Below are 27,537 nucleotides of genomic sequence, written 5' to 3'. Positions count from 1 at the left end.
TTTCCCAGTTTGTAAAGAATAATAATAATAAAAAAAATTTTTCTGCATTTTTCCTGTTATTCCATGGTGATTTTTAAGTTCCCTGTATTTTACAGGATTCCCCTGTGCAGTGGCGACCCTGAGCAATTTCATGGTATTTATACTACTTTGGTCTACATAGGTATATAATATTAATTAAGGTTATCATTAAATAAAATAACACTTAAAATACTAAATTAAAAATGACACAACACTGAAATTTTATGCTTCCTCATAATATGATAAAACTAAATTGATTACTTGAGATTAATATTTTAGTTTTTGGTTAAACTAATACAATGAAAATTTTTGCTCAAATTTTAGATTTGAGTGTATAATCTTTGATTTTTTTAAACGAAGAGAAGATTAAATTTAAGAATAGCTTGTTGAAAATGGGAAAATAGGGTTTCATTATTTTCTTTTATCAAGTAATTTTTTTCTTTCCTTATTTATTTTTAGTGTCATCTAAGGAGTAGCAAAAAATTATTGTAGATTAGTTGCAAACAAAGTTATGTTAGTTAAGGGGTATCATTGGTAGTAATGAGAGAAACAGACTTTTTTTTAAACAGATTATTATGGAAGTTCCCAAAAATGGTAATTTCAATTACTCAACCATAAGATTGTAATCTTGACAATGAAATCATAATAATGACGGATTAATTGCATAGCTGCCAACTCAGATAGGAAAAATCCAGTATATTTTATAAATATAAATTTCATGATAATTGTTACAAAATATACTAAATATTTTACACATAGGGAATTTTATATTCATCAAAAGAAAAAATGCGCATTCCCCCCCCCCGGTTATGATGACATTAAATGACCTTGAAATGTTATGTATTATGTTTATTCATAATTTTTAATAGTAATAGGCATTCAATTCATCAAATACAGTTAACTGAATTTTATGAACGGGGTTTGCTTCATTATGTATCAGTGACACTTATTTAAATATTCAAACAAGCAATAATCTGCACAAAAATTCCATTTCGATAGGGATTTTTTTAAGGAAATTCACTCAATTTTAGGGAATCTTCTAAAATGTACAAAAACTAGTAGAGTTGGCAGCTATGGGGGGACCAGGGTACATAGCCAAGTTTTTCAACAAAAAATAAGCATCTTTTAAGCACTTTTCAAGCACTCAAAAATATTTTTAAGCACTTATAACAAAATATAATTAGGCAGGGTTGGAAAGTTTTTGAAAATTGATGGTTTTATCCGGATTTAACTGTCATGTCAAAAAAAATTTTGGCATAGTTTTTGACAATTTTCAAAAATCCTGAAGTTTTGAATCATAAAATGAACGCCGTTTTCATACGCTAAGGACCGATGGTACACCGAAATAGATTGGGGTTGAATTAATTGCACAAACGGCGAATAGAACAATATTAACAGAGTCTTTCTGCATAATATGTGGCGAAAATCAATGGTAGAGGGGAAATTGAGCACTTTTTAATAACACCCAATGAAAAAAGCACCTTTAAGGGCTTTTAAGAAATGAAAATAAGCACATTTAAGCACTTTTTAAAAACGATACGCACCCTATAAGAGTTGGCACTTCTGCATATACATTCAACTTAAATATGATTGAGAGGGGGGAGAGGAGCTATATAAGTAATACCACAAACGCAGACTTCATTCAAGAAAATTCATCATATAAGCCCTAAAAAGTTATTTACAATAAGAAAATATGCAATGGCTAGCTTTTTAACTACTACTTTTATAACAATACTCATCTCTCACACCCAATAAACTAAAGTACAAACAGACACACTGGAGTATTATTTAGTTTCCCATATGCCAGTTCAAAATTTATACAGTTTTTAAAAAATATTTTCTCCCAAGAACTAAATCACAATCATCAAACCACAACTGCACATAAAATATATGAGCTCTGCTCAGAAGATGAATCACAGTTTTTCCACCAATAAACAGTGAGATGGAATTGGAGTATTTTTTTTAATCGTCAGCGCCTCACGCAACAGCAAATTATCATACTTTCATTTGGTTTTTTAATATATTCAATAAAAAAATTAGTTTACAGTTAAGTCATTTTCAGATAGTGATCGTGCATGCAACTGAATGCGCAATCCTGAATGTTCATTCCAAAACGAGTCACTCGCTCGTACAAAATGATCTTGAATGAAACATTCAACGACGAACTCAGTTAAAACTAACTTTGCTCACAAATAGTGTTCCTCAAGGCAGATGGACCTCTACTTTTTTTGAATGAGTCGCTTGTTCACAAAATAAGTAAACCACATTAATAAGTGATCAATAAAGATAATTTACAATTATCTTTTACCGTCCATGATATAGGAGAAAAATTGTTTCGTTTTTTTACAGTCGACCGATACGTCGTTATCAGACACGTGCATATATATATCACAATAGTTATAGGTAATTAGTTTCTTTTTTTAAAAAAAAATCATCACATGCAGATATGTGCACCATCTTGGTAGAATAGCAAATAAGGAACTCTGGGAGGACTGTGGGAGAGGACTTGAGCTTCTGTGACGGCCGTCACCTGCCGGTCATCGAACCGGAACCAGGTCTGACTTCCAGGGTTGTACACATCTGATATATAATGACCTTTAATGGCTTCTTCTCCGTCGTGGTACATCACTAAAATGTAAAAAAGTTTATTGTGCGGTAGAAATGAATATATTCCAGAATAGTTTAATTTACAAAAAATAGAATTAGAATTTAAAATATAAGAGCTACAGAAGAAATATTTAGGAGAAAGCTAGGAACATCTTAGTTGAAATGGTTAAATATAGAATTGTTAATAAACTATTATAATATTGAACTTAAATTTGGCGTTAATTTAAAGCAGACTTCTATAATTTATTCTACAATGCATATATATGAACCTTTTTTTTCTTCTTTTTTTACTTGATGGGCACTTGGGTTTATTTCCCACTGGTTTCATAAATGCCAAAATTGCTACTCTCTTATCCAGGGTGCGTAGCCAAATTATTCAACAAAAAATAAGCACCTTTTAAGCACTTTAAAAAAATATAATTGAGCAGAGTTGGAAAGTTTTTGACAATTGACAGTTTTATCGTGTCTTAACCATCATGCCAAAACCTTTTGGCATTGTTTTTGACAATGGTCAAAAAGGATGAAATTTCGAATCGTGTAAAACGAATGGCGTTTCCATACCCTATGGACTGACAATATGCCGAAATGGACTGGGGTTAAATTAATTGTGCAAACGTTAAATAGAACAATGTGAACTGCGTCTTTTTGCATAATTTGAAGCGAAAATCAACATAGTAAAGGAAAACACTTTAAGCACTTTTTAAAAACACTAAGAACCCTGTTATCATTACCCAGTGGGCACCTGGGTCTCAGCCATGGCACCAGAATAGTGGCCCCCACGTCACCCAACCACAAATCTGCTTATAGGGCGGCTTACATTCACACAGAAGAAAGGACATAGAACACACACACAGAGAGAGAGAGAGAGAGAGAGAGAAAATTACACCCATGCCTACGGTGGGATCCAAACCCACAACCGCTGGCTCTGTATTTCAGTTCAGTAACCACTAGACCAGTGATCAGCATATTTGAACCTTTTCAGTGAATTTTTACTGTTGCTTGAAAGCTTTTTTAGGAAGAGGATTCTGGTTAAATAGGATTTAGTGAAATTCCTGCCCAAACACTCTTGTAGTCAAAAGACTTAAGTGAATGTCTGATATATTTTATGTCATTAATTTTGAGTTCCTCTGCTTAACAGTGTTTGAAAACAAATTCCTTCAAAATTTTTATTTATATAATTTTAACTTTTTGTTTCAAAAAATGCTATAATAAATTACAATATTTTACTTTAAAACATGGTTGGCATTTTGTCCTGAAAAAACTATTTCTCCCAGGCCAGTGGAAGGAACTGGAAAAAATGGGAAGAAACTAAAAATGACCAATAAAATTGTTTAGTGTAAATTTAATTAAACAATTGATAAATTAACTAAAATTGTTTAGTGTTGTACAAGAAAATTAAAAGTTTTTCACATTTTAATAACAATTTTTTTCAATATTTAAATTTTAAACAAAATTTAAAAAATCTGTATGACTTGTTATGCAATTATCTTTTTTTAATATAGTTCATTGCTTTGAAAAAATAATATACTTATAATTTATAATTGCATATAGATAGAATTTAGGTTTATTCCTGATAGGTAATAAAAATCTTTTTAATTTTATAACATAGTTAAAAACTGCATTTAGTACCCCCTTTTTTATGAGTCTGGTTTGCTTGATATCACCTTCAATCTTATCAGTAGTTACTGCTATGGATCAAAAATTTTATTTATTTATTTTTTGACGAATAACAAAAACTAGTGTTATCCTTCTACAAAATGTGAGAAAATCGTCCATGTTATTGGAATAAAAAAATTTCTATATATTCAACCAAAAAAAATTATATACAATTTTATTTTATCCAAATAGGCTTTTTTTCTCCCCCCCCCCTCTTACAATAGCAATGCAACCTTCTCTCTTATTATAGAAAACATATATTTTCCAAATTTTGCATCAAAACTACGGTGAGGCTACAAACCAAACTTCATGTAATAAATCAATGTCACAGGCTGTCTGACAAATAACATGATAAAAACTTTTTATATTTTAATAAAATATGACCTTGAGTGGGGATTTTGTTACAAATTCAGATATTCGGAACACAATGAAATTAGGGATGTGAATCAGGGAGGATGGGGTCCATTTGAAAAATGAGATTTTTCAGCGATCTAAATCCATGATTTTTTAAAAATAAACAGTAGTTAAAATCCCGACATTTCACTACAAATTTTGTTCAGTACCGATATCCACGACTTTCCGGGTGCACGGATATCACGTGTATCATTTAATATCTTTTTAAAACAAAAACATACCTGCAAAAAGTTTATACACTCTGTTTCTATGGCTTTTCTTCACATCTGATGAAAATAGTTCTATAAAAAAAGGGAAAGAATTAAAAATGTTTGGCATAAAATAAAAAAAAAAGAGAAATATTTGAAAATAGAAAATAATTATACCTCTGTTCAATTCCAGTTCAAGTGGATAATCTGTCTTCTTCATTACTTTCTTGCAACCTCCATTTTTATTGTATACAAATCTTTTCAAATGCAGAATTAGTACTGGAGGCAGCTTTTGAAGAGCAACATGACTATAAGCCTCAACCTTGAAATAAATTTGAAAAATTTTATAAAAAGCATGATTCTTACATTGATTAATCATGCCTTAATTTATAATAGCTGCCAAGATGGATGGGGAAAAATCCAGTAGACATTATGAAATAAATAATTGTTGCATAATGTGCTAAATATTTTAAGACATAGGGAATTTTAGGGATTTTTTTTTATCATAATCAAAATAGAAAAACAGCAATATTTTCCAGTTATGATTGACATTAAATATACTTGAAATGTTTATTATGTCTATTCCTAATTTTGAATTTTAGTAGTCATTTAACTCATTAAAGATAGTCAAAAGATTTTTTTAAATAAATTTAAAAAGAGAGTCCTGAATTTAAATAAACCGAACATTTTAGAGCAAAAAAAAAAAAAATTATTTAATTATTACTCAAGCAAGCAATAATCTGATCTTTTTTAGGAAATTTACTCAATTTTAGGGAATTTTCTAAAATGTACAAAAATCAAGAGAATTTTAATTAAACCAGTAGATCAGGAGAAACTGGCAAAATCCAATAGTCCTGTGAAAAATCCCGTAGAGCTGGCAATTATGATTTATAATAGAATTGAATGTAGGGTTTAGTGGCACAAAGTCCAAAAGAGGATATGCTGAGCCAAACAATGCGGTAAAATAGTTCAATAGACAAAGTGCATACAATACTTTAATTGTCGCACAATTATAACTGATAAAATGGTGAAGTTGGTGAATAGAATCAGATAAAAGCTACGAATAAAATCAGATAAATTAGGTATGAATACAATATATAAAACACAAAGTAAAATGATAAGTTGTTTGCTAAAGTGGATAAAATTGAAGGTGTATTAAAATATTTATATACAGTTAAAATTCCAACAGCATGTAAATACGCAAAAATGTCAGGATGATTAATATCATCAAACAAATCCTGCATGCATAAAGTAGAACTCCCAAAAAATGTTAAACGATGCTGGTTAAAACATGGACATATTACTGATTTATAATAGAGATGCTGAACTTAGGGCTGGCCAAACGCTGATGTGCAGCCCACATGAGGCTCCAAACACGATTAAAATTTTTTTTAAAAAATTAAAACGGATTTTTTTTTTTTTGCAAATTTTAAAACACAATTTTTCTTTTAAGTCATCACTCTTTGACATGCTGAACTTTTGCAGATTATAAAGTACGGAATTCTGCATGGTTTAAAGAAACTGAATATTTAAAATATGATATTGATACACAAATTTCAGTGATTTTTTTTTTAAATTGAAAACTACTAGTCTCCACGAGGCTCTTCATATCCCGATACGGTTAATATGATATTCTGAATCGCAAGTTATGAACCGCACACTTAATTTATCATCTTTTGACAAGATTTATTTTTACCGATTTCATCATGAATCCTATGTCATTATTATGAACCTCAAAGTTGAACCACACATTTAATTAATCACTTTTTGACGAACTTTCTTTGTACCAATTTTTCTCATAAAACTAAATGATTTTAAAAAAAAGTAATTGAGATACTTTTCTGAGTAATTTGAAAATCCGCATTTTTATGCTGATATTATGACACGTGAGTTTTAAACTGCACATTATGCAATCACTTTTTAATGCACCTTATTTGAGATGATTTCATTGTAAATCCCAAGCTATTTTTCGACAGAGGCAAATTTCTTTTAGTTTTCAAAATCTTGATATTTTTAATATACTACTATGAATTTCGAAGTTGAACTGCACCATTAAACAATCACTTTTTTACGCGTTTTGCACTGATTTCATCGTAAATCTAAAAATTTGTTCAAGCAGTTCATTTCTGCAGTTATGTTGTTTTTTTTAATACTAGAGATAATTTCTTTACCATTTATGAAAAATTTCCAAGAGTATTCTATATTATTTTTAAAAACGTTAAGTACTTTATTTATTTATTATTTTCAATTGAATTCTCATCATTATAATTACACTTTATTTTTTAGCTAAGTTAAATTGTGAAGATAAGAAGACATTAAAGTTAAATTCAGGTGTTTTAAAAGGAAAAATTAGTTACCTCTTGCTTAGTTTTGGCACAAGTATAACCTTGAATGGGTTCCTTCACAGTCATTTCCTTTAAGGCTTCAGACACTGAAGTCACATTTTCAGACTAAAACAGAATTTACAACATTTAAAATTTAGACCTCAAAGGAAAAAATTTGAATACCTTTATACAAAAACAGGGGTGATTGTGAGCCTAACTCAAAAATCCTAAAAATTTCTTGAGTAAAATTATTTTAAAAAATTAACGTCTTTATGTATTTAAATCATTAATATTTTCACAACATGAAATTCTAAATATATTATATGCAGCATAATTTAAATGAATATTTATGTATAAGTTTACTTTATCTCTAATCCCATTTTTTATTCTATCAGAAAATAATATTTACAAATAAAAAAGATGCCAAGTATAAATTCTAGTTCTAACTAAACTGAACTCAATGGTACGGCAGCTCAGAGAGGGCCAAGGCCTACTGTGCCCATCTCAGTTTTCCTGACCTTAGGCTCTGGGGTGCCGGAGCAGATGTTCCGGTTAGTTGGCCAGCCGAGCGCGGAACCCCAAGTGTTTAGTTCCCAAGCATGCTTGGTACTCATTTATCAACCCACTGAAGGGATGAAAGGCTGAGCCAACCTTGCCGGCCGGAGGATCGAACCCATGACCTGTGGCAGGAGAGCGCTAAGTGTTACCACTCAACCACCAGCGTCAAATTCTAGTTCTAATATTTGTAAATAAAAGACACAGGAATTTGTATATATATAAATGTGATTGATGATTTCTTGAAACTTCTGGACCTTGGATTTCCAGATCGCGGTTAGCGAAAAATTCGGAGCACAATCATCTTTGTAATAAACTATCTCTTTGTACAGTATAAATACACTCTATTACTTTTGAAAAGGTAAAATAAGTCAGGGTTGCTACTCAAATTTGAAAAGAAAAAAAAATCCCTGTGCTCTTGTATGAGCTATATTGGACTAACTATACTAGTTTAAATTGCTAGAAAAACTTGAGGAACTCCTGAACATACTTAAATATTGCAATAGTAAACGAAATAGTTTAGTATAGCTGAAATATCTATAAATATCCCATAGATTGTACTTAGAGTGATCACAATTTTTTAAAAGATGAAAATAATAAACAAAATTACCCGAATTTTCCCAATTTGTAAAGAAAAACTTAAAATTCCCTGCATTTTCCCAGTTATTTTTAAATTCTGTGCATTTTCCAGGTTTTTCCTGTTCTCCCAGTGGAGTGGCAACCCAGTTAAAATTTTCTTAAACAGTGTCAAACCAAATTGGAGGATTCTTAAATTCCAGTTCAATAGAGCCTCTTTTTGATTGGAAGATCAATTTTGGCAATAGTAGAATCTTAATTTAATTTAACAGATTTTGTAAGATAACTCCATAAAAAGAGTTTAGTATAGCTGAAACAGAGAGCGTAGCCAGATTTTCAAGAAAAATAAGCATATTTTATGTACTTTATCAGCACTCCAAAAATATTTTTAATCGCTTTCCAAAAAAATAAATCATAATTAGGATCTGTGCAGCAATGAAACTTATTAATATTGCAGTAATGAAACTTAATTTATAAACATAAAATCAATACAATTCCAAAACTATACATAATCCTGTTAAAATAACTAGTTTCTGATAAATATTCACAGCAAATTGTGAAAATCATGCATTTTTTTGTAATTTAGAATGACAATCAACATGTCAAAGAAAAAATCTATATTTTAAAGATAGAAAATTAAGCACTTTTTACAAACCCTGAATAAAAAAAAAGCACTCTTAAGGGCTTTTAAAAAACGTAAAACAAAAATAAGCAGATTTAAGCACTTTTTAAAAAAGCTATGCACCTTAAGAAATATCATCTTTAAAGATCCCATCCACTTTGATTGGAAATCACTTTTTGAAACACGAAAATAAAAAAACAAATTCCCTGTACCTTCCCAGTTTGTAAAGAAAACTCATAATTCCCAGCATTTTCCCCGTTAATTTTCGCGACTTTTAAATCCCCTGTACTTTCCAGGTTTTCCCTGCAGAGTGGCAACCTTGTTAGATCTACCCTAAGTATGATATAAGCAAAATTTATCCCAAAATAATAATTAGGTAATAAAAAATAATTAGATCACCATACTTTAAAATGAGAGCTGTATTAAGATCATCGTACTTTTGAATGCTGATCGTGAAAGCTGTATTAAGTTCACAATCGTGGTCGCTTCACTATTGAGTGTATACAAGCAGACATTATATGTGATCGAGAGAGAGAGTAGCAACAGTGCGAGGAGGTGGATAATGTCGCAGTCACAAGTTACTGTTTAATGGGGTCCATCCATCGAAGTAGGAGTACCCCAACATAGAATTGAGTTAACATGTTTCATATACTAGTGAATTGCAATTGTATTTTTGTAGTGGTAGGTGCACTATAGAGTGGTTACCATTTTTTAAAAGACGGAAATATGAAACGGAATTCCCTGTGTTTTCCCTGTTTCTAAAGAAAAACTCAAAATTTCCTGTTATTTTAGGCGGTTTTTACATTATCTGTATTTTCCAGGATTTCCCAGTGGAGCTTGAACGAACATGATTCAAAGAAAATATAGAATACCTGAACATCAAGTTGTAATGTAAAAAAAGGCTGAATAGACGCGGAAGTTTTATTTCCACTTGTGGTGAGGAATGATTTTATTTGTCCTCCTAGAAGATCAGATATTGGAGTTTTGTGTTCTGCAACCTATAAGAGGAGAGAAATGTTTTCTTAAATGTTAAAAAAATAAAATTAACAAAAATATTTGTACAAAATGCAGACATAAGAAGTTCAAAAAGCCTCAGAATTTTGGTGCAATGAGCCTAATAAGCAAATTAATCATGAAAATAAATGCAATTAAATTAATCAATCTAAAAGTGAAATTTATTCAAAGTAATTACCTTAATCAATTACTTGTTAGAACGTTTACAACCACTTTAAAAAATATCATAATTAGGATATGAGCATTAATAAAATTTCTTACTTTATATTGATGTAAGTTTCTCATATACGTGTAGTTTCTGACAAAGAACTCTTTTTTTTATTATATCAGTCATCATAAAAACAATTTATGCACAATTTTAAATATGTTCAATGTGGCTCATTCTATTTTTTAAATGAATAATTACTTTACTTAATTAGGTAAAAAAAATTAAAAAACGATAAGGAAAAAATCTCATTTTTAAAATGGAAAAATTAATGCACTTTTTAAAAATTTCCAATGTAAAAAGCACCTTTAAGCACTTTTTACAAAAAGCTACACACACTGTATTTTTTAAACTATCCAAAAGTTAGTTTTCAGCATTAACCCTTGAACAGGCGTTGGAGATTTTTTTAGAAATATCTCCTGAAAAACAAAATTTATCCGAACATAAACCAACAAAATGTTTTTTCTCTTGCTCGTCCCCAAAGGCCCACTGATTACCTTAAAAGAACAGCAGGTTAAAATACTAACCTTTCTAGTCACCATTCCTTTATGTTTTGATCCAATGACTTGCCATTCTTCCTCTTCTGTTTCACTCTGATCACCATTTTCATCCACTTCATTTCCCACTTTAATAAAAGAAAGATTTTAAATTATTACCTGGATAACACAGGATGGACACTTTATAGACAAACTTAAATTTTTCGAAATTTCCAGAGTGGAATAAGAACAGCCTAAGACTTTTAGGTACAATTCATGTTAGCTTATATTTAGAAGCAACTTAAAAATTTATATATATATATATATCAGGGTAAATCTTTGGACGGAAAATAAGCATCTCTTAAGCACTCCAAAAATATTCTTAAGTTCTCTATTTAAAATAGATATAAGGGGATATTTCAGCATTGTGATCTGTCGCAGCAACTACAATCGTTAAGTTGCCAAATAGATTCTAAACTTGCAAATTATTTTTAAATTTTTTTAAAAAAAACATGTTCATGTAGATGTTGTGGCTACCTTACACCTCTCGAGTTGGTCCCTTTATGTGATGCTTTTAAAAAAAATTTAATAGTTTTTTGCGGATCATTGCCAAGACTTGGCGTATATTCTGTCGCAGATCACAATACGAAAATCTCTCGAAATATAATTAGGATATGAGCACTAATACATTTTCTTCCCCTACTATTGAAAATCCACACATATATATACACACTTTTTAACTTTCAATAATAGGAAAATCTTTTCTTATTAACGTGCACATCATAATACTATTATTGTGGTTGAATAAATTGTGAAAACATTGAATAGAATAGTGTGAGAACGCTTTTTGCATAATTCGTGGCAAAAACCGATGTGAAAAAAAGTATCATTTAGGGAAAGGGATACTTTTTAAAAACACCCAATGAAATAAGTACCTTTAAGGGCTCTTAAGAAACGAAAATGAAAAATAAGCACCTTTAAGTACTTTTTAAAAACTCTAAGTACTCTGTATATGTATGTACTTGTAATAAAAAGTCGTAACAGCCGCCGCTGTTTTTTTGGGACTTCCTGTTACACCTGGTATTGTTGCACGAAAATTATAAGACTTTGAAACAGGAAATTACAAACGGGCGTAGAAAAATGTACAAGGAGTACAATGGAATAAAAAATAATAAAACATTCGATAATTCGTGTAAGAATTAGTAACAGTTAAACCTGTAGCATAACTATACAGACCACAGAAATTCAAATACAGAATTAAAATATCACGAAACGAAAGGGCAATTTTAGTTTCTAAATTTTTATGTTTCTCCTCTATCCCTAAAAAAAGAACCCCAACCATTCCATGTATTCCAAACACTGTGGTAAACTTATTTAATCTCTTTGGAGGTACAAAATCAACTATTATTAAAAACTAAAATACTTACAAGCAATGGAATTTATCTGTTCATAATTCTTAATAACTTTAACCATTTCCTCATGCATGTTATTCAAAATAAAACTAAGAAATTCTTCAGCATCTTCTTGCTGCCCCTGAAAGAGTATAAAATGTGAATTTAAGGCACACGCTCATCAAAATGCAGATATCGGTCAGATTTAGAACAGTTTTACAGATTTTTTAACTTGCAGATTTAGATAGAATGAAAAAACTTTCTGAAAACATAAAATATCAACAAAAAACTTTCTGCAAGCATTGATTAACTCATTTCAACCATTTCACTGCCATCTAATTTTGGCAAATTTGCTTGAAAATCAGGGATTTATTTTTTTAATGTCTAATTTTATAGAAATTTACACTGAATCATACCACAGGGATAAGTTTTGATAAAAAAAAGCTGAAAATAGAAATAAATTTTATGTGCAAAAACACTCGTTAAATAATTGACGAGTAAGCAACAATGTAGGTAACAATTTAAGCAGCAATGTAGGTATGTAGGAAGCATTTAACTACTGAATGTTATCAACGTTTTAGTAAAAATATCGATGCAATATTTTATTTACTTACTTTAATTGTGTAAATAGGAATTTCAATGTGCAATTTATAAATCATGCAAATATGAACAGGAAAATTTAAATCTAAATTTATGTAAATCTCGATGTTTGATTTTAAGAGGGCGTCATACCAAGAGAAAAAAAAATCCGAATTGGTTTACTTTTAGGGAGGGGATAATTGGCAGAATAATCTCAAGAGCTACAGTGATATATATGATTAGAGGGCCAGCTACAAATGCGCATAGTCACATGACATGTCATATGGCCCAAGGAAAACTGATTAATGTAAGCATTAGTTTCGAAAAGAGATTGTATTTCGAGGTCTTTATTATTAAACATTAATTTTTTTAGTTTAATTGTAAAATATCCAGAATGAACATTCAAAATATTGATCTAGATTAACTAAAAATAAAAGTAGCTAATAGATATTTAGTAGAGAATAGGGACCGACTCATATCTTACAATTTATTCGTTTTAATTTAGAACACCCAGAAATTTATAAGATTTTATCTACATGTCTGAAAATAATTGAATAAAGAAATTTAGTTTCAATAATTGGTTCTGAAACTGCTGACTATATTGAGCCTGAAACATAATTATAAAATTTAAAATTCTCAGAACATATAATTTCTAAAAGTGTAAGCAATTAACTACAAAAAGATGTAATTCATATAAATTGTCTGTTAATGTGTTGATTAATGGAGACTAACCTTTTTTTTAAATTTTTTTTTTATCCTATCCTATCTAGTTTTAAAACTTCATTTTGATTACGTATCTATAAAACACACATCTGTATATACACAGACATATAAGAGTGAAAAAAGACAAAAGGTTACAAAGACTGCTCAACTTTTTCAATTAACTATGACCGAAATAGTAACATAAAAATTGCCATTAAAAATTTTTTAAAAAAAACTATCAAAGTGAAATTTTTGGGGGCTAAATTATATTAAAAAAAATTATCAAACTACATTGAGATATTTTTCATTTACATAATAGAATGTAAAATCTTTTATAATACAGTTAGTTTGAAAAAAAAATGTCAGAACTTTAACACACATACAAATAATAAATAAATAACTACTAAAAAAAATAACAAAATAAAATTTTAAAAAAAGTGCTATTTCTGAGAGAAAGCTTGCAGTTCAATAAAAAAAAATTATCTAAGAACAAGCACTAAACTTGCAATTATAATAATCCTGTTCTTTTAATCCTAGAAAATAAAGACCAAAAACAGAAAAAAGGATAAAATAAAATAATATATATAACAAAGATACAAGGTTGAACAAGAAGAAATAAATTACATGTATATGCAGAGTGCAAAAAATAAAAAACTGACCACCCTGAATAACTTCTGATCTAATGATCGGGTCTTCACGTTCTGGGACTTAAAGGATCAAAGGGATGATCGCAAATATGCTATAATACAGTTGATCTTTCAAGTTGTGAAAATAGATACTAAAACTTTTTTTCCTTCTGAATAAACATAGCTTTAAGGATTTGTCTTGAACTATAACATACATTATGACGTTTGAAACATCAAACATCATAGCTTATTTATGTTTGACTAAATTTAAAACAAGAAAACTTTAAGACCTGAATAAAAAGGCAGATAAGTATCCCATGACTCATCAAAAAATATATGCCAATAATTGAGATACAGCAAAACATCGATAATTCAAAACAGCATCAAAAAGTGAAACTATGTTGAGTAATCAAAAACTAAACTAACAGAAAAGAGAATGATTTATAATTACTATTGTTATTTTTACAAGAATATGTACCTAACCATTAAATAAAAGTACAATTTTTTGTCTATATACATCATTTTTATAAAGAAAATTGAACCACCTTTTAAAATTGATGAGCATTTGTAATACAGATGGTTCAAAGATATAGAAGCAGATAATTCTGATCCATAGATATTGAAAAAAAAAATATTTTTTTTTAAAAGTTTGAACTAGACATCCATCATAGAGTTATTACCAAAATGCTTTCTTTCTTAATAATAATAAAAAAAATTAAAATAAACTTGATTAGTAGATGAGTTTTGCAGTTTACAAAAATAAATGGTCTTATCAGATAGTCAATGCATTTCTAGGTAAGCTTTGATTCATTGCATTTGCAGTTAGCTGATCCACCACGAAAACTAATTTACCAATCGTGGGATACTACCGTTTAGCGGTACCTTCACAAATTTGACTTTAGGAAACAAAATACTTTTTCCTAAAATTTCATTTTTGTATCCCAAAAGAAATGATAAATCCATATTCTTGTGTTGATTTTTTAATATAATTTTAAATATTCACAAATTATGTCCAAATTTTCACAAAATAGGTACCTCTCAGAAAAACCTAAACAGACCCCTGCCCATGTCAGAAGCAAACATAATTTACTTCCACAGCACAGAATATTTACCTTCACGCAGTCTGATTTTAAATCACGCAGCATATCGTACATAATATCAGGTTGAAAAGGTTGCCCAACTTGGACTTCCTCTTGAGAGGTGGGAAGCACAGAAAATTCATAAGTCATTTTTACCCTGAAAGAAAGTAATGAATTTATATCAGTATGTATCAAATAAATAAAATTAAAAAAAACTTATGTAAAATCAAAAAGATTAGAAGTTTCAATTTCTAAATCTCAGAGCAGATAACTTTTACTGCAAGTTTTCCTGCAACAAAACTGGTTTTTCCTATGTTATTCAATGGAAAAGAAACTCAGCAGATACATTTTGCCCAGGGGCTCAACACTTGTATAGTTAATTAACATGAAAATATACTCTTTCAAGTATCCCTATGGCAGAATCGCAGCGACACCGTCGCAGAACGATACAGGGTTCTTGCGGGAACATTTTTTTCCGGAAAAGTAAAAAATCATGGTTTTCTTTTCTGCACAAATGTGTAAAATTTGAACCACTTTTTAACGTGCTAAACTTACGACAATAATATCGTAAATCCATGTAATGTTTCGATTGTATTTTAGGAAGTTATTGATTTTCACGTGGTTTTTAAATATCCTGATATATTTCAGACAATATTAAAAATTGGAATTATGCACTTTTTACTTTTTATAACAAAGATTCTTATATTTTTTTGGCAGTTATTGCTATTGATTTCCCCTTAGTTATTAAAATCTGATACTATTCACATATTATTTATTACAACAACCTAATCCCGAAAACGAAATAAGCATTTATGTAACCCTTTTTTTGAAGAGTCAGATTATTCGTGTGATTTTGTCGTCATTCTTTTTTTGTCGGTAATTACTACTTCATGATTTTTAATTTTTTATGTGATGACTATCTACGAAATGCGAAAAAGTAATTTATTAGTATGCCCCTTCAAAAAATGTGGGAATATCAACTATAATATTAGAGAATTAAAAAATATTACATGTTCAACTAACAAAATAAAGATTTTTCTTTTTTTGTAAACACAGCACATTTTTTTACTTTAAATTAGCAACATATACGTTTGTTATTATTAAAAGTATCTTGCAGAAAGGCATTAGTGTTAGAGAGTTTAGATGCAGAAAGCTCGAAACAGTGTCGAAGTTGATTGTGGCCTCATGAAAAAAAATACCCGAAAGTTCAGCTGCAGAAAAATGTACGTAGATGACACACATATTCCTAGATTTTGGTCAACTTTTACAATCACTAAATTATGGGACTTGAATAGTTTAGTTGGCAGGGCACTGAATCCAAGCCCAAGAGGCCGTGGCTTCGATACCAGCTGACCGAAGACTCCCCATGTAATAAATGGTGAATGATGCACGTTAAATCTGTTAGGTCACAAAGTCCTCCGTGTTCCCAAAAGAAATCATACTTCTTCGGGTACTGATCCAGGAGTTTCTTTCTCTTCTGGATCGGTCCAAAGTTACAAGGCTGCAGAGTTGAACATTTGAAGTCGTAAGCCCAAAATTAGGTCGGCTGTTCAACGACGGTTATATGATACGAAATTAAATACTTACCTATAAAAGTACAAAATTAAAACCATCATTTAACAAACAAGAATATCCGCATTTAATAATATTATTGTTATTAGAGATTTTGACTAGAAGGCATACCCTTAAACCACTCTTGAGAAATAGTGAAAAAATTATTGTAATAAATAAGTAAGACTAGCTTCAGAAAAATTAAATTAAAAAAAAAAAAAATTATCGATTATCTGTTAAAAAATTTAATGTTAATTTTACAAATATTTAAATAATAAAAGTCAAGATAACAAAACTTTTATCTGAATTAACTCGTGAATACAAAGTTTGATGTTGGCCGATTTATACATTGTACACATTCTACAGGATATGTAGTTTTGAGTTGCTTGGATGAGAAATTAAATTGTGTAATTAAAATCATAAACTGCGTGTGGCAATTAGAAATGGCATAAACACGAATTGTAACGAATGATTTTTAATTGCTTGAATATTCAACGTGATGAGCTACATCTGCGTAAACAATACTGTCAATGTCAGAATGAATTATCAAGATCAAATTCCATGGAAAAGTAGTAATGATAATTTTTTTTTTTTTTACAATTTTAACATGTATTGAAAAGAAAATGTCCTGAAAAAAAAATCCTTTAATAAAACAGTATGATTGAAATACAGACCATTTAATTCTAATAAAAGATCTGATGAAAGCTCTATAGCATTAAAATTGCTAATAAGAAATTATTCTAACTATAGAAAATGAAATTTAAATTTTTAAGATGTGCAGAATCCCTTCTGATTTTAGTATAATAAATTTCTGTTAACAAATTAATTTAGTGATGCAAATTTTATTTTATGCAGTTGCAACACTTAAAATTTTGAAGGGAAAAAAAATCCAAAAAATCTTGCAAGTTAAATAAAACAGATTTTTAATTTTGCACACATGAATTATACAACCACATAAGATCAAGAGCAGTAGGTTGAGGAGAAAATAAATACTAACATGCTATCGATAAGTGGAGTAGAAGATTTCCCCCGCTGTACAGCTGGTCCAATAGGCAAATTCCTAATCATTGAATAAAATGGAGAACAGCCAAATAGTGCCTGTAGTGTCTAAACATCTTAGAGTTAAGGATAACAGTAATAAAATATTTAATGTAAACCGGGATAGCTTGTCTATCTAAAAATGTTCAGGAGCACTATGAGGTAAACATCTACGATAAATATTAACGGGGCATCAAAAGCTTCTCTTTAGATAGACTAACTATACAAGATTATATAGTAAGACAAATTTATAGGTGTACAAAAGAACTGACATTTCAAATTTTAAAATTCTATCCCGAAAAAATATTGGATTTTTATTAAAATAATATAAAACCTTAATTAAATACTAGTGTAACTTGATTTGTGGCTACAAATCAAGTTACACGAGTGTAACTTGATTAACTACTTTAAGTAAGTGTAACTACTGCTACTTAACAAATATGTGAAGTAGCACTATTTAGTCAATGAATAAAAAAAACATTAAAAAAAAAAAACATTTTTAATTTATTATGTTTTGAATAATAGACAAGTTTGAAAGAAATTTTTTTTCTGCATTTAAAAGCAAGCTCTTACTAAAAAGAAGCTGTCAATTGAACATTTTAAATTTTGAACACAAACAAAACAAGCTAACAGTACAAGGAAGAAAAAAAACTTGAGTATTTGATTTTGAATTGCATATGATATACTTAAATCTCATTTTAAATATATTTCTTCAACTTAGTGTACATTAAAAATAGAATGTTCTATTTTTAATATCTAAATATATATTTAGACACAGTTATTCTAGCTATAGACTTTTATCAAAAAGTAGCCAATTCAAATTCTTAACTCTATGGTTTTATTTAGCCAAAGTAAAACAAGTTTGAAAATAATAAATTTTAAGTTATATATTTTATTCATATCCACTTATTTTGATAATATGAAGTCTTAGCATTCATGTTCAAAATAATAAAAGTACTGTTAAAAAACCTTAAGTATATACACAATGGAAGCAATTGCATTTTTAAAAAAAATAAATTTGGGCCTCTACCTAAATTATTTAGATTTTTAAGACTATACTTTAAATAAATTGTGGTCTAACACAGATCTTGTAATATTGTAATAATAAAGATGATAAACTTGGTATTCATATAACAAAGGATACAGCATTAATGTAACACCAGTTTCTACGGTTAATAAGCCCTCGAGGTTGCAGATACACTGGTTTAAAATCTAATTCTAATTCATGCAGATGCCCTAAAACATATTAAAAAGATTACATTTTTTCAAAAGAGTAGAGAATAAAGATACTACTTCCATTTCTAATAATAAAAACAGGAAAAATCTTATGAATGTATCAAAATGCCTTTTTAGAACAACTTTTACAACAAAATTTACTGTTACATAATACATAGAAAAACGAATTTTCATTTAAATTTATTTTCAGAAATTGTTTAAAAGTGTGTTAGTATAATTTATAATAATATAATATTCTAATATAGTACATTAACAATACAGTAGAAAGTATAATATCCGAACTTCGGCAAGTCAGGAAAAAGATTTTTCTGANGCGGAAATCCGCGAATCCGCGGAAGAATCTCATCCCTGCGAACTTCGGCAAGTCAGGAAAAAGATTTTTCTGAATAATAGAGAAAATAAATTTTTCTTTCATAAAGAATAAACAAAAAGAACTAAAGATTTAATTTAAATATATCTATTTATAACTATTTCCAATCGAAACGATATTCAAAAGACGTGTCTGAAATCTCGGGACTATCAATCAGAACACTTTTTAGCATTACTTGTTTATTTTTAAATAAAAAAAGATAATTAAGAAATTATGATGTTATACATACATATATCACTCTTTTCTTAAATGGTAACATTGTAATTTCATCATTTATAGTATTTTTAGTAATAAAATATGTTGAAATAATTCAGTTTCAGTACTCTGATTTTTGTACTATTATACATTGTAAAATGAATAGTGCAAGAAATGCACTATTCATTATTTATGCATAGAAGAATTGAAAGGTTATTCTGATAAAAATACTTATTAAATGTTTGCATTGAAATGTTTTTGAGCGATTATTTATGTATACAAAGAAAGAATATACAGAGAAAGTCCAATAAAAATATATTAATAACAATAACATAATTTTTTAAACAACAATTAACATTTATTTATATTAACAGAAATTAATACAAATAACAAAAGTAAATCAATAACACTTTTGATAATTTAATCTTTATAAAACTGCTAAATTAAAGAAACATATGCTGATATGCATAACCAAGGGTATTTAAAAAAAAAACAAAAAAAAAAACATATATATATATATATATATATACGCCAACAGTGAACTTTTTTTGGACTAATTAACACGGTCTAGCCTTGTTTGGCAGAATTTTCGGAAATTAATAGCTCAACTGCAAAATGTATCTTTCCACAAGAATGGGCCTTATATATATCAATGACAAGTTTATTTTTTCTTAAGAGAGAATATGTATTTTTCTCCATCTTATTAGTCCATTTTTAAGGCAAACAAAGCATATATAACAGTTAGCTTACTATATCATTTTACAATAATTGCTAAATAAATACCTTGGAGTCATTTATATCTCTATTTTTCACTTCATTACTATTTTTTATCTTAGCTCTATAAATTTCTTTAACACATCAGAAAAAAAAAATACAGCTACAGTTATAGAAAAGATTAATTTTTTTAAAATTTATTCTTAATTGAAAGTAATTGTTACATTTTCTAGGAAAACAGGAAAAAAAAAGTTTTTGAATGATTAATTAAAAAAATAATAATTAAAAATAGATTTTAATTGGAGGACTAAATTTAGACCACTGACTTTTATTCCGGACTGAAGAGTGGCACCCATGGTACAACAAAAAAAAATACTGCTTTTAAAAAAGTTAAACATTTTTAAAAGTGATTTCCGAATAAATTTAATTAAAATTGGTGGCGACAAAAGGGTCGAAACTAGTAACAAGAGTCAAAAATAGAAGAAACGGAAAATAACCAAAACAATATTTTAGCAATAAATTTTATAAGAATCGATTATAAATAAAATTTCTTATAAAATTACTAATAATCTAAAATAACTACTTTCATATTATTTATTTTAGTTACAAAGAAAATTTTAAAATGCATATAGCCTATCGCAACATAATACATTGCAATATATAATCAAATAAATTTAATTAAGTACTTTCACAAATTTCAGAAAACAAAATGCAATGTGAATTAGAGCAGCAATCATAGAAAAGCAAACTTTCTGCTTCATAGAACCTTGTATGCTGCATCAAAAAGGAATTTTATTATGCAGCAAGAAAACAAGAGTTGAACAGTACCACTAATTATTAAATGAGCAAAACAGGAGAAAATCAAGAGAGACAAAACAGGGTTGCCACTCAAATATGGAAAAAAATTCCCAGTATGTATTATGCACAATATATTAAGAGGAAAAACACAATCATTGTGCTCTTTCATGATCTGTATTGGGCAAGCTACACTAGTTATAATTTCCGAAAAAACTTAAGAGAAAAAAGGAACATACTTAAAACAAATAATGCTATAGCAAATAAAGTAGTTTAATATGGCTGAAATATCATCCCTAAATTTCCCATAGGCAAATCTTTCAACAAAAAATAAGCACCTTCTAAGTACTTTTTAAGCACCCAAAAATATTTTTAAGCGCACAATATACATCAACAAAATGCAAAATAATCTTCAAAGACTTTACATGACCATGATAAAATAACTAGTTTTTGACGAATAACTCTTTTCTTGATTATATTAGCCATTAAAAAATGATTAAGAGATTTTTTGGTTCGATTTCAGAGAGAATGAAGCTTGAAATTGAGAATATCTTGCAAAATGCTGTAGAGTTGCATACAAGAGTGCTATAATTTCACCGAATCTAGCTCACTGTATGCACATGCAGAATCGCAAGTATTTCCTTAAACATGTAAAATGATTGGCGCTTTCTTCCGATTCAACAATCGATTGATGCTATGGACAAATGGTACGCTGAAATAGATTGTGGTTGAATGAATTGTGAAAAAGTTGAATAATAGAATAATGCGAAAAGCAAAAAATCTCTATTCTGTATGTTCTTGATCCTCTGTGACAGTGCAATTAAAGCTTGCAAAATTGAAAGAGAAAAAAAAAATCTAATTTTCAAAAGGGAAAATTAGAGACAAAAACACCCAAGGGAAAAAGGATCTTTAAGGGCTATTAAAAAACGAAAATAAGCACTTTTAAGCAATTTTCAAAAACACAACGCACCATGGTAGATCGCACTTTGAGTGCTCAGTTTTTGAAAAACAAAATTAAGAAAAAAAATCTTTGTATTTTCCAAATTTCCAAAGAAAAACTCAAAATTCCATGCATTATGTAGCAAGAAAACAAGAGTGGAAGAGTACAGTTAATTAGTAAACGATAAAGAGAGGCGATATCAAAATAAAATGTTACGTAATAAATAATCTTAAAAAAAGAATGACTACATACTTCCCAGCACAAGAGCTAGTTTATCATCCTCTATAGACAGTTTTTCTACATTTTTCACCTCTTTTCTGTTTTTGCAGTTATTTTCTAAGGAGGATTTGGCAGAAGGAACAGCAGACGGCTGTCCGCTCTGAACTATTTGTGCCCAAGAACGATTCACAGGCTTCACAGTGACTTTTGAATTCTCTGTACTTGCATCAGTAGTAGTTGTTGCTGCCACAAGGTCACCATCCTCGCGTTGAGCAGGCGAGGTATCGGAACTAACAGTTTGGTCAGCACGGACTGCGATGCACTCCCTCTCCTCATGTGCTTGTACTACCTTCTCTTGGAGCAGATCGTAGTTAACAGGTTGAGAAGACTCATTAAATTTTTGTAGTTTGTCAATAGATTCATGTGATAAAACAGGTTTGATTGGCGGTTCAGATGGAACACAGGTTGTCCTTATGCTTTGCGGAACAAAACAAGAAACCGTGGGGTTTAATTTAAAGGATGATGATACAGGATTGTCATTTGAATAACCACTGTCACTACTGACTGTTTTTGATGACTGAGACGGTGAAACACACTCGTTAAAATCACCGACTTCGTGGTTTACGCCATTAGAAAAAGACTGCAATTTAGTTCGGTTCTCGTGTGCATAAAAAGATGGGGAACTCTTAGCAATAGGAACTGAAAAGTTGGAGCCATTGTTGTACAAAGAAAAATACACTTGATGTGAGGTGTTGGAGAGGTTTTTGAAAGGAATATGTGTTTCAAATACTGGAGCATGGACATTCAATGATTTATTTCCTGTAAAAAATAAGAGCAAAATTATTTTTTGAGACTTTAGTGATATTCTAAAAAGTTAAGCAAGTTTAAGTCTCAAAGTAGAACAGTTTAGATATACCAGCTATACAACAGAGCACAGATTGTTCTACAACAAAATTTTAAGCACTCAAACCTAACAGCAGTTTTTTATATTGTTTAAAATTCTTAATTTATAAGCATAAAACCAATAAAATTCGAAAACATTTTCAAAGACTTTACATAATCATGATAAAATAACTAGATTCTGATAAACATTGCAGAAAAAATTGTGAAAATCATGTATAAATGACAATTGATACAGTAAAAGAAAAAATTCTTTTTAAAATATAGAAAATTAAGCAGTTTTTACAAACCCCGAATTAAAAAAGAACCTTTAAGGGCTTTTAAAAAACGCAAATAAAAAACAAGCACCTCTAAGCACTTTTTTAAAAATGCTATGCACTATGATAAATAACTAGAATAATGGCGAATATTTTGAGGGTCCAACCTTGGTGGACTACTGTACCTCACATTCTTGATCTCACAAAAGATTACAATAATAAAATCCTTTTACTAATCATATAAATTTGTAAAATAATTACAATTCATTACTGCATTCTTCTAAAAACAAATTTTAGAAGATAAAATAGTGGAGTTCTAAAAGTTACTTAACAGTGCTAAAACAAAACGTGTTAAATGCTAAAACAAAACATGTTATTACACACTAGGACTTAAAAAAGCTTATTCCAGCTATTTGTTTGGAGTGATAATAAATTTGCTACAGATTCTTGAAAAATGAATTTTTTAATAAAAATACACATCACCTTTTTTATCCACTTCATCACCATTACAACAAACGCTGCTCCATGGGAACTATAAAAAAAAATCACTTGAGTAATTCACATAATCATTCTATTCGTTTAAGAACCAAAGTCATACAGTAAAGTCTAAAATCGATTACCACCCCTAAAATAAAGTGCTGACATCTGAGACAGAATTCATAAAAATTATACCCCGCATATTGGTTCATTATTCGACTATATTGGTTCATTATTCGACCTCACACTGGTAATAAAATCGAACATTTGTTGATCATGAAATATTTGATGCAGTATAAACAATGAGATAGATAAGAATAACTCTGTATCAATTTACCTCTTTTAAAAGCTGCTTCTAACGTGTTATAGGTAACTAATTTTGTGTTTTCCCTCGTTACATTTTTTTTACTGTAGTTTTTTAGAACTACTAATACTTTGAAATATGTTTAAAAAAAGAATAAAAAAGTTATGGCAATTTATTCAAGAATATTTTAAATGTAACACAATAAAAACTTTTAAAATGATCATTAATCTACAAATTAAAAAATATCAAAACATTTGAATGCAATAATGCTAGCAATGTGGTCATATAAATCAGACTATGCAATGTATTCTACGACCTCCTAATCTGCTTTGTTCCACTTAAATTTTTTTTCTATGACTCGTGTTTTGTTAGCTTGACAAAAAAAAAAATTAAAAATACCACAAGCATTTCTTTAGAGTATGAAAGCATTTAGAATATAAGAGTGCACACTAAAATCTATTGTTATAAAATTATGCCAAATAAGTTTTGGAGAACTTATAATATTAAAAATACTTTAATATTCTGAATCGTTTTGTCAAAAGAAAAAAATGCCCCAAAAGCAGTGAACAAACTTGAAAAATAAATTAAATTGGCCAAAATGATGTGTGTATATAAAAAAAGTTACACACACCACATTAAAGCTTTCATATACACAACTTCAAAGCTTTTTTTTTTAATATTTGTATGTTTAAATAATAAAAAATATATCATATCTGAAATTACTAAAAAATGCATGGGTCCTTAAAAAATAATGAACAGTAAAAAATAAAAAAACAAGAAAGAATTTCTTTTTTAAAATTAATATTTTATAAAGTAATTTGTTTTACTTTTTTAAATAATACAAAATAACAATCAGTAAAAGTATTCAATAATAATATTTAGCAGCAAGCTTTTTTAAATAATATTCAGCAAAGCAAAACAAAAAATAATCTCTTAAACAAATAAGGATAACATAAATTATTAAAAAAAGTTATATTTAAAAAAAACTCGCATAAAGTTAAAATAAATTACAGGAAAATAGCTTTTTTTTTTATTACACATTTTTTCACAGAAGAATTGCTCTAAAAAAAAAATTTCTCCCTCATAGACCATATTCTGATTATTTGTCACATGAAAAGCTATACTTACTTCAATTTTTGGACAAAGATTTGAAGGGTGCAGAAGAAACAATATCTGGTTAGCTTGAGTTGCATCTAACCCTTCAAGATTTAGAAATCGCTGCAAATGAAAAAAAATTATAAAAGGGTTATATCCTCAAATTGTTAACTTGTGCGACCTTAAGCAATATTTCTCATTAATATATTTAATGGTATTGGTATGTATTGCTTAAAATACTCCAAGGAATTTAAAAAAATGCACTGAACACATTCTATATTTAAAAAATATTTTTTAATAAATAAAATAAAAGCAATATGTCATTACTGTCTCCAGCACTCATTTCTGAATTACAGAGACAAATGCATAATATTCTGATATAATATGACTGTCTACTTGAATATGGATTGGATCACCAATATTTATATAATAATTTGCATATTTTGTTCTACACATCATTTTGTATGTGCCCCTAATGTTTATGTAAATACCCTCCCAAGAATGAAAAGTGCTAATAAAACACTATTGTTTGCACAGACATGTGATTGCTGAAAGAAACTATCTGAAATTTTTGTTCCCAATGTATAGGACTTCATTTTTTTTTCAACATAGACACACAAAAGTAATACTTATAAAGTTATAAGTAAGAAAGAAAAAAAAATTTTTTTTTTCTCCTCAACATACAAGAAGAATTTTAAAAACTGAAAATCATGACAAAAACTGAGAAAATATTAAAGAGAAAACCACATACGACAAAGTCATACGAGTCGGACATTACGAGTCATACGAGTAGTTTTGTTAAAAACCCAAAATTGTGGTGTAAGGATAATTATTATCTATTACAAAGATCCACCACGAATCATCAAGACTCTACCTAGTACTAATTTATCAAATTAAATTTAAGTCCCCTTACGTATAAACTTACTATTAAATACACAAATTAACAATATGTGTTTTAAACAAGAAAAAGTTTTGCAAGGCAACACATATTTTTAACAAAAAATTGCGTAGAAATTTATTTTAGACCATAAATTTTTCCACGGCTGCCTGGATTTTCTCTGAAGTCTCCTTTGTGTAGTCAGACATATTCTGCTTCCCTGATATGATTATTAACACCAAATATTGAGAAGCAATTAAAAAGAAAATTATAAGTTGAGATCAGAAAATTATTGGCGAACCTTTTAACAGAATATTATTACAACAACTTAATTTCAGCAACAAATAGGGGATATTTCTGTATCGTTATCTGGTGCGCCAACTACAATTCCTAAAGTGCTAAAAAAATTTAAAACTTAAATTTTTTTTCAAAAAACGTGTAGATGTTTACCCGGGGCGGTTACGAGTTATACCTTTCCAAATTGTTCCCCTTTCTGTGATGTTTTTTAGTTTTTCACGGGCCGCTGCCTGGAAGTTGCTAAGACTTGGCAATTATTCTGCCACAGATCACGATACAGAAATCTCCTCAACAAATAGGCAATAAACCCCAGAAACTTAAAAAAGAAAAAAAAGTGAGAAAAGATCAAACATAAAGGGTAAAACTAGAAGTCAATCTGCTTAAAAAATTATAGTTCTTTAAGATTTTTTGCAAGTATAAAAAACTTTTTGGTGTTTCGGTAATCGCAATTGTCCTGAACAAGAACCGCAACTTAATAGAAATAGAGCTGATATAGAATAAGTTGCTTGATATATTAACACTCTTTATTATAAGAACATATGCTACTAGCAGATGCGCTGTCATTGCATATAAAATTGGTTTCAATGGAAAAGAGTTTTGTAAACTGTCTTTGATATTCATACACATTCAAAAGATAATATCCATTAACTTTGCATTTAAATAAGTTCTCCAACTAAAGATGTTACCTTCAATATTCATAAATACTGATATGCTTTGAAGTTGAATAGATGCCGAAACTTCAAAACTAAAGTTCTTCAATACAAAATAAAATCTTTATAAAAATATGTTGATGACAACATTTCCCTTAAAAACATAGTTAAAGTAAATGTTGTTTGTTAGTGAGATTGATTTCGGGTATGGTCATTGATCCTCGTAAATAAGACTATATGAATGTTAAAATTGATTGTTTGTGGAAATAGAAACATGAAAGTTCATAATTTAAAAAAGATTAAATAAAAGTAAAGTACATGAAATTTAATCAAAGGAAAAAAATATCGTTTATAGTTGAGGAAATTCACAGTATATAATTGTCGCCATGTTATTGCACAAATATAATTAAGTATCAAAAACTAAATATAGTTTTTTTAATAAAAATTCCAAAATATTTACCAAATCAGCATCCATTTTGATTGTTGTTTGATTTAATTAATTCCGCATGTCTCACAGTTTCCGAAAAATATAACACTCCATGTTTTTTCCAATTTTTTTATCAGTTACGAATACAGCTAATCAGTTATGT

At 28.9% G+C, this 27,537-nt stretch overlaps 1 protein-coding gene across 1 annotated transcript; it reads right to left on the bottom strand.

The window, feature by feature from the left end:
- Positions 1-1,721: 1,721 nt before the first annotated feature.
- On the bottom strand, positions 1,722-27,537 carry LOC107443827 (ubiquitin specific protease 10). Its single transcript, XM_043049644.2, has 14 exons — positions 27,408-27,537; positions 25,157-25,246; positions 23,731-23,779; positions 22,124-22,909; positions 18,766-18,857; positions 17,581-17,690; positions 15,066-15,189; positions 12,083-12,188; positions 10,707-10,804; positions 9,833-9,958; positions 7,241-7,333; positions 5,061-5,205; positions 4,917-4,976; positions 1,722-2,646 (listed from the first exon to the last, which is right to left on the bottom strand). Exons 1-14 carry the CDS (start codon positions 27,420-27,422, stop codon positions 2,453-2,455), a joined length of 2,088 nt encoding a protein of 695 aa, XP_042905578.1. The 5' UTR covers positions 27,423-27,537; the 3' UTR covers positions 1,722-2,452.

Source organism: Parasteatoda tepidariorum, chromosome 10 (assembly GCF_043381705.1).
Source record: "Parasteatoda tepidariorum isolate YZ-2023 chromosome 10, CAS_Ptep_4.0, whole genome shotgun sequence".
Classification (NCBI taxonomy): Eukaryota; Metazoa; Arthropoda; class Arachnida; order Araneae; family Theridiidae; genus Parasteatoda; species Parasteatoda tepidariorum.
Note: the sequence above shows the minus strand (reverse complement) of the source record. Positions and strands in the feature narration are given on the sequence as shown.

Excerpts from the sequence above, each read along its gene's own strand:
- LOC107443827 (XM_043049644.2), bottom strand. Across the intron at positions 17,691-18,765 it reads ACTGGTGTTACATTAATGCT|ACACTACAGGCACTATTTGG; the intron begins GTATCCTTTGTT and ends TAAGATGTTTAG. Across the intron at positions 12,189-15,065 it reads TAAAATCAGACTGCGTGAAG|GGGCAGCAAGAAGATGCTGA; the intron begins GTAAATATTCTG and ends ATACTCTTTCAG.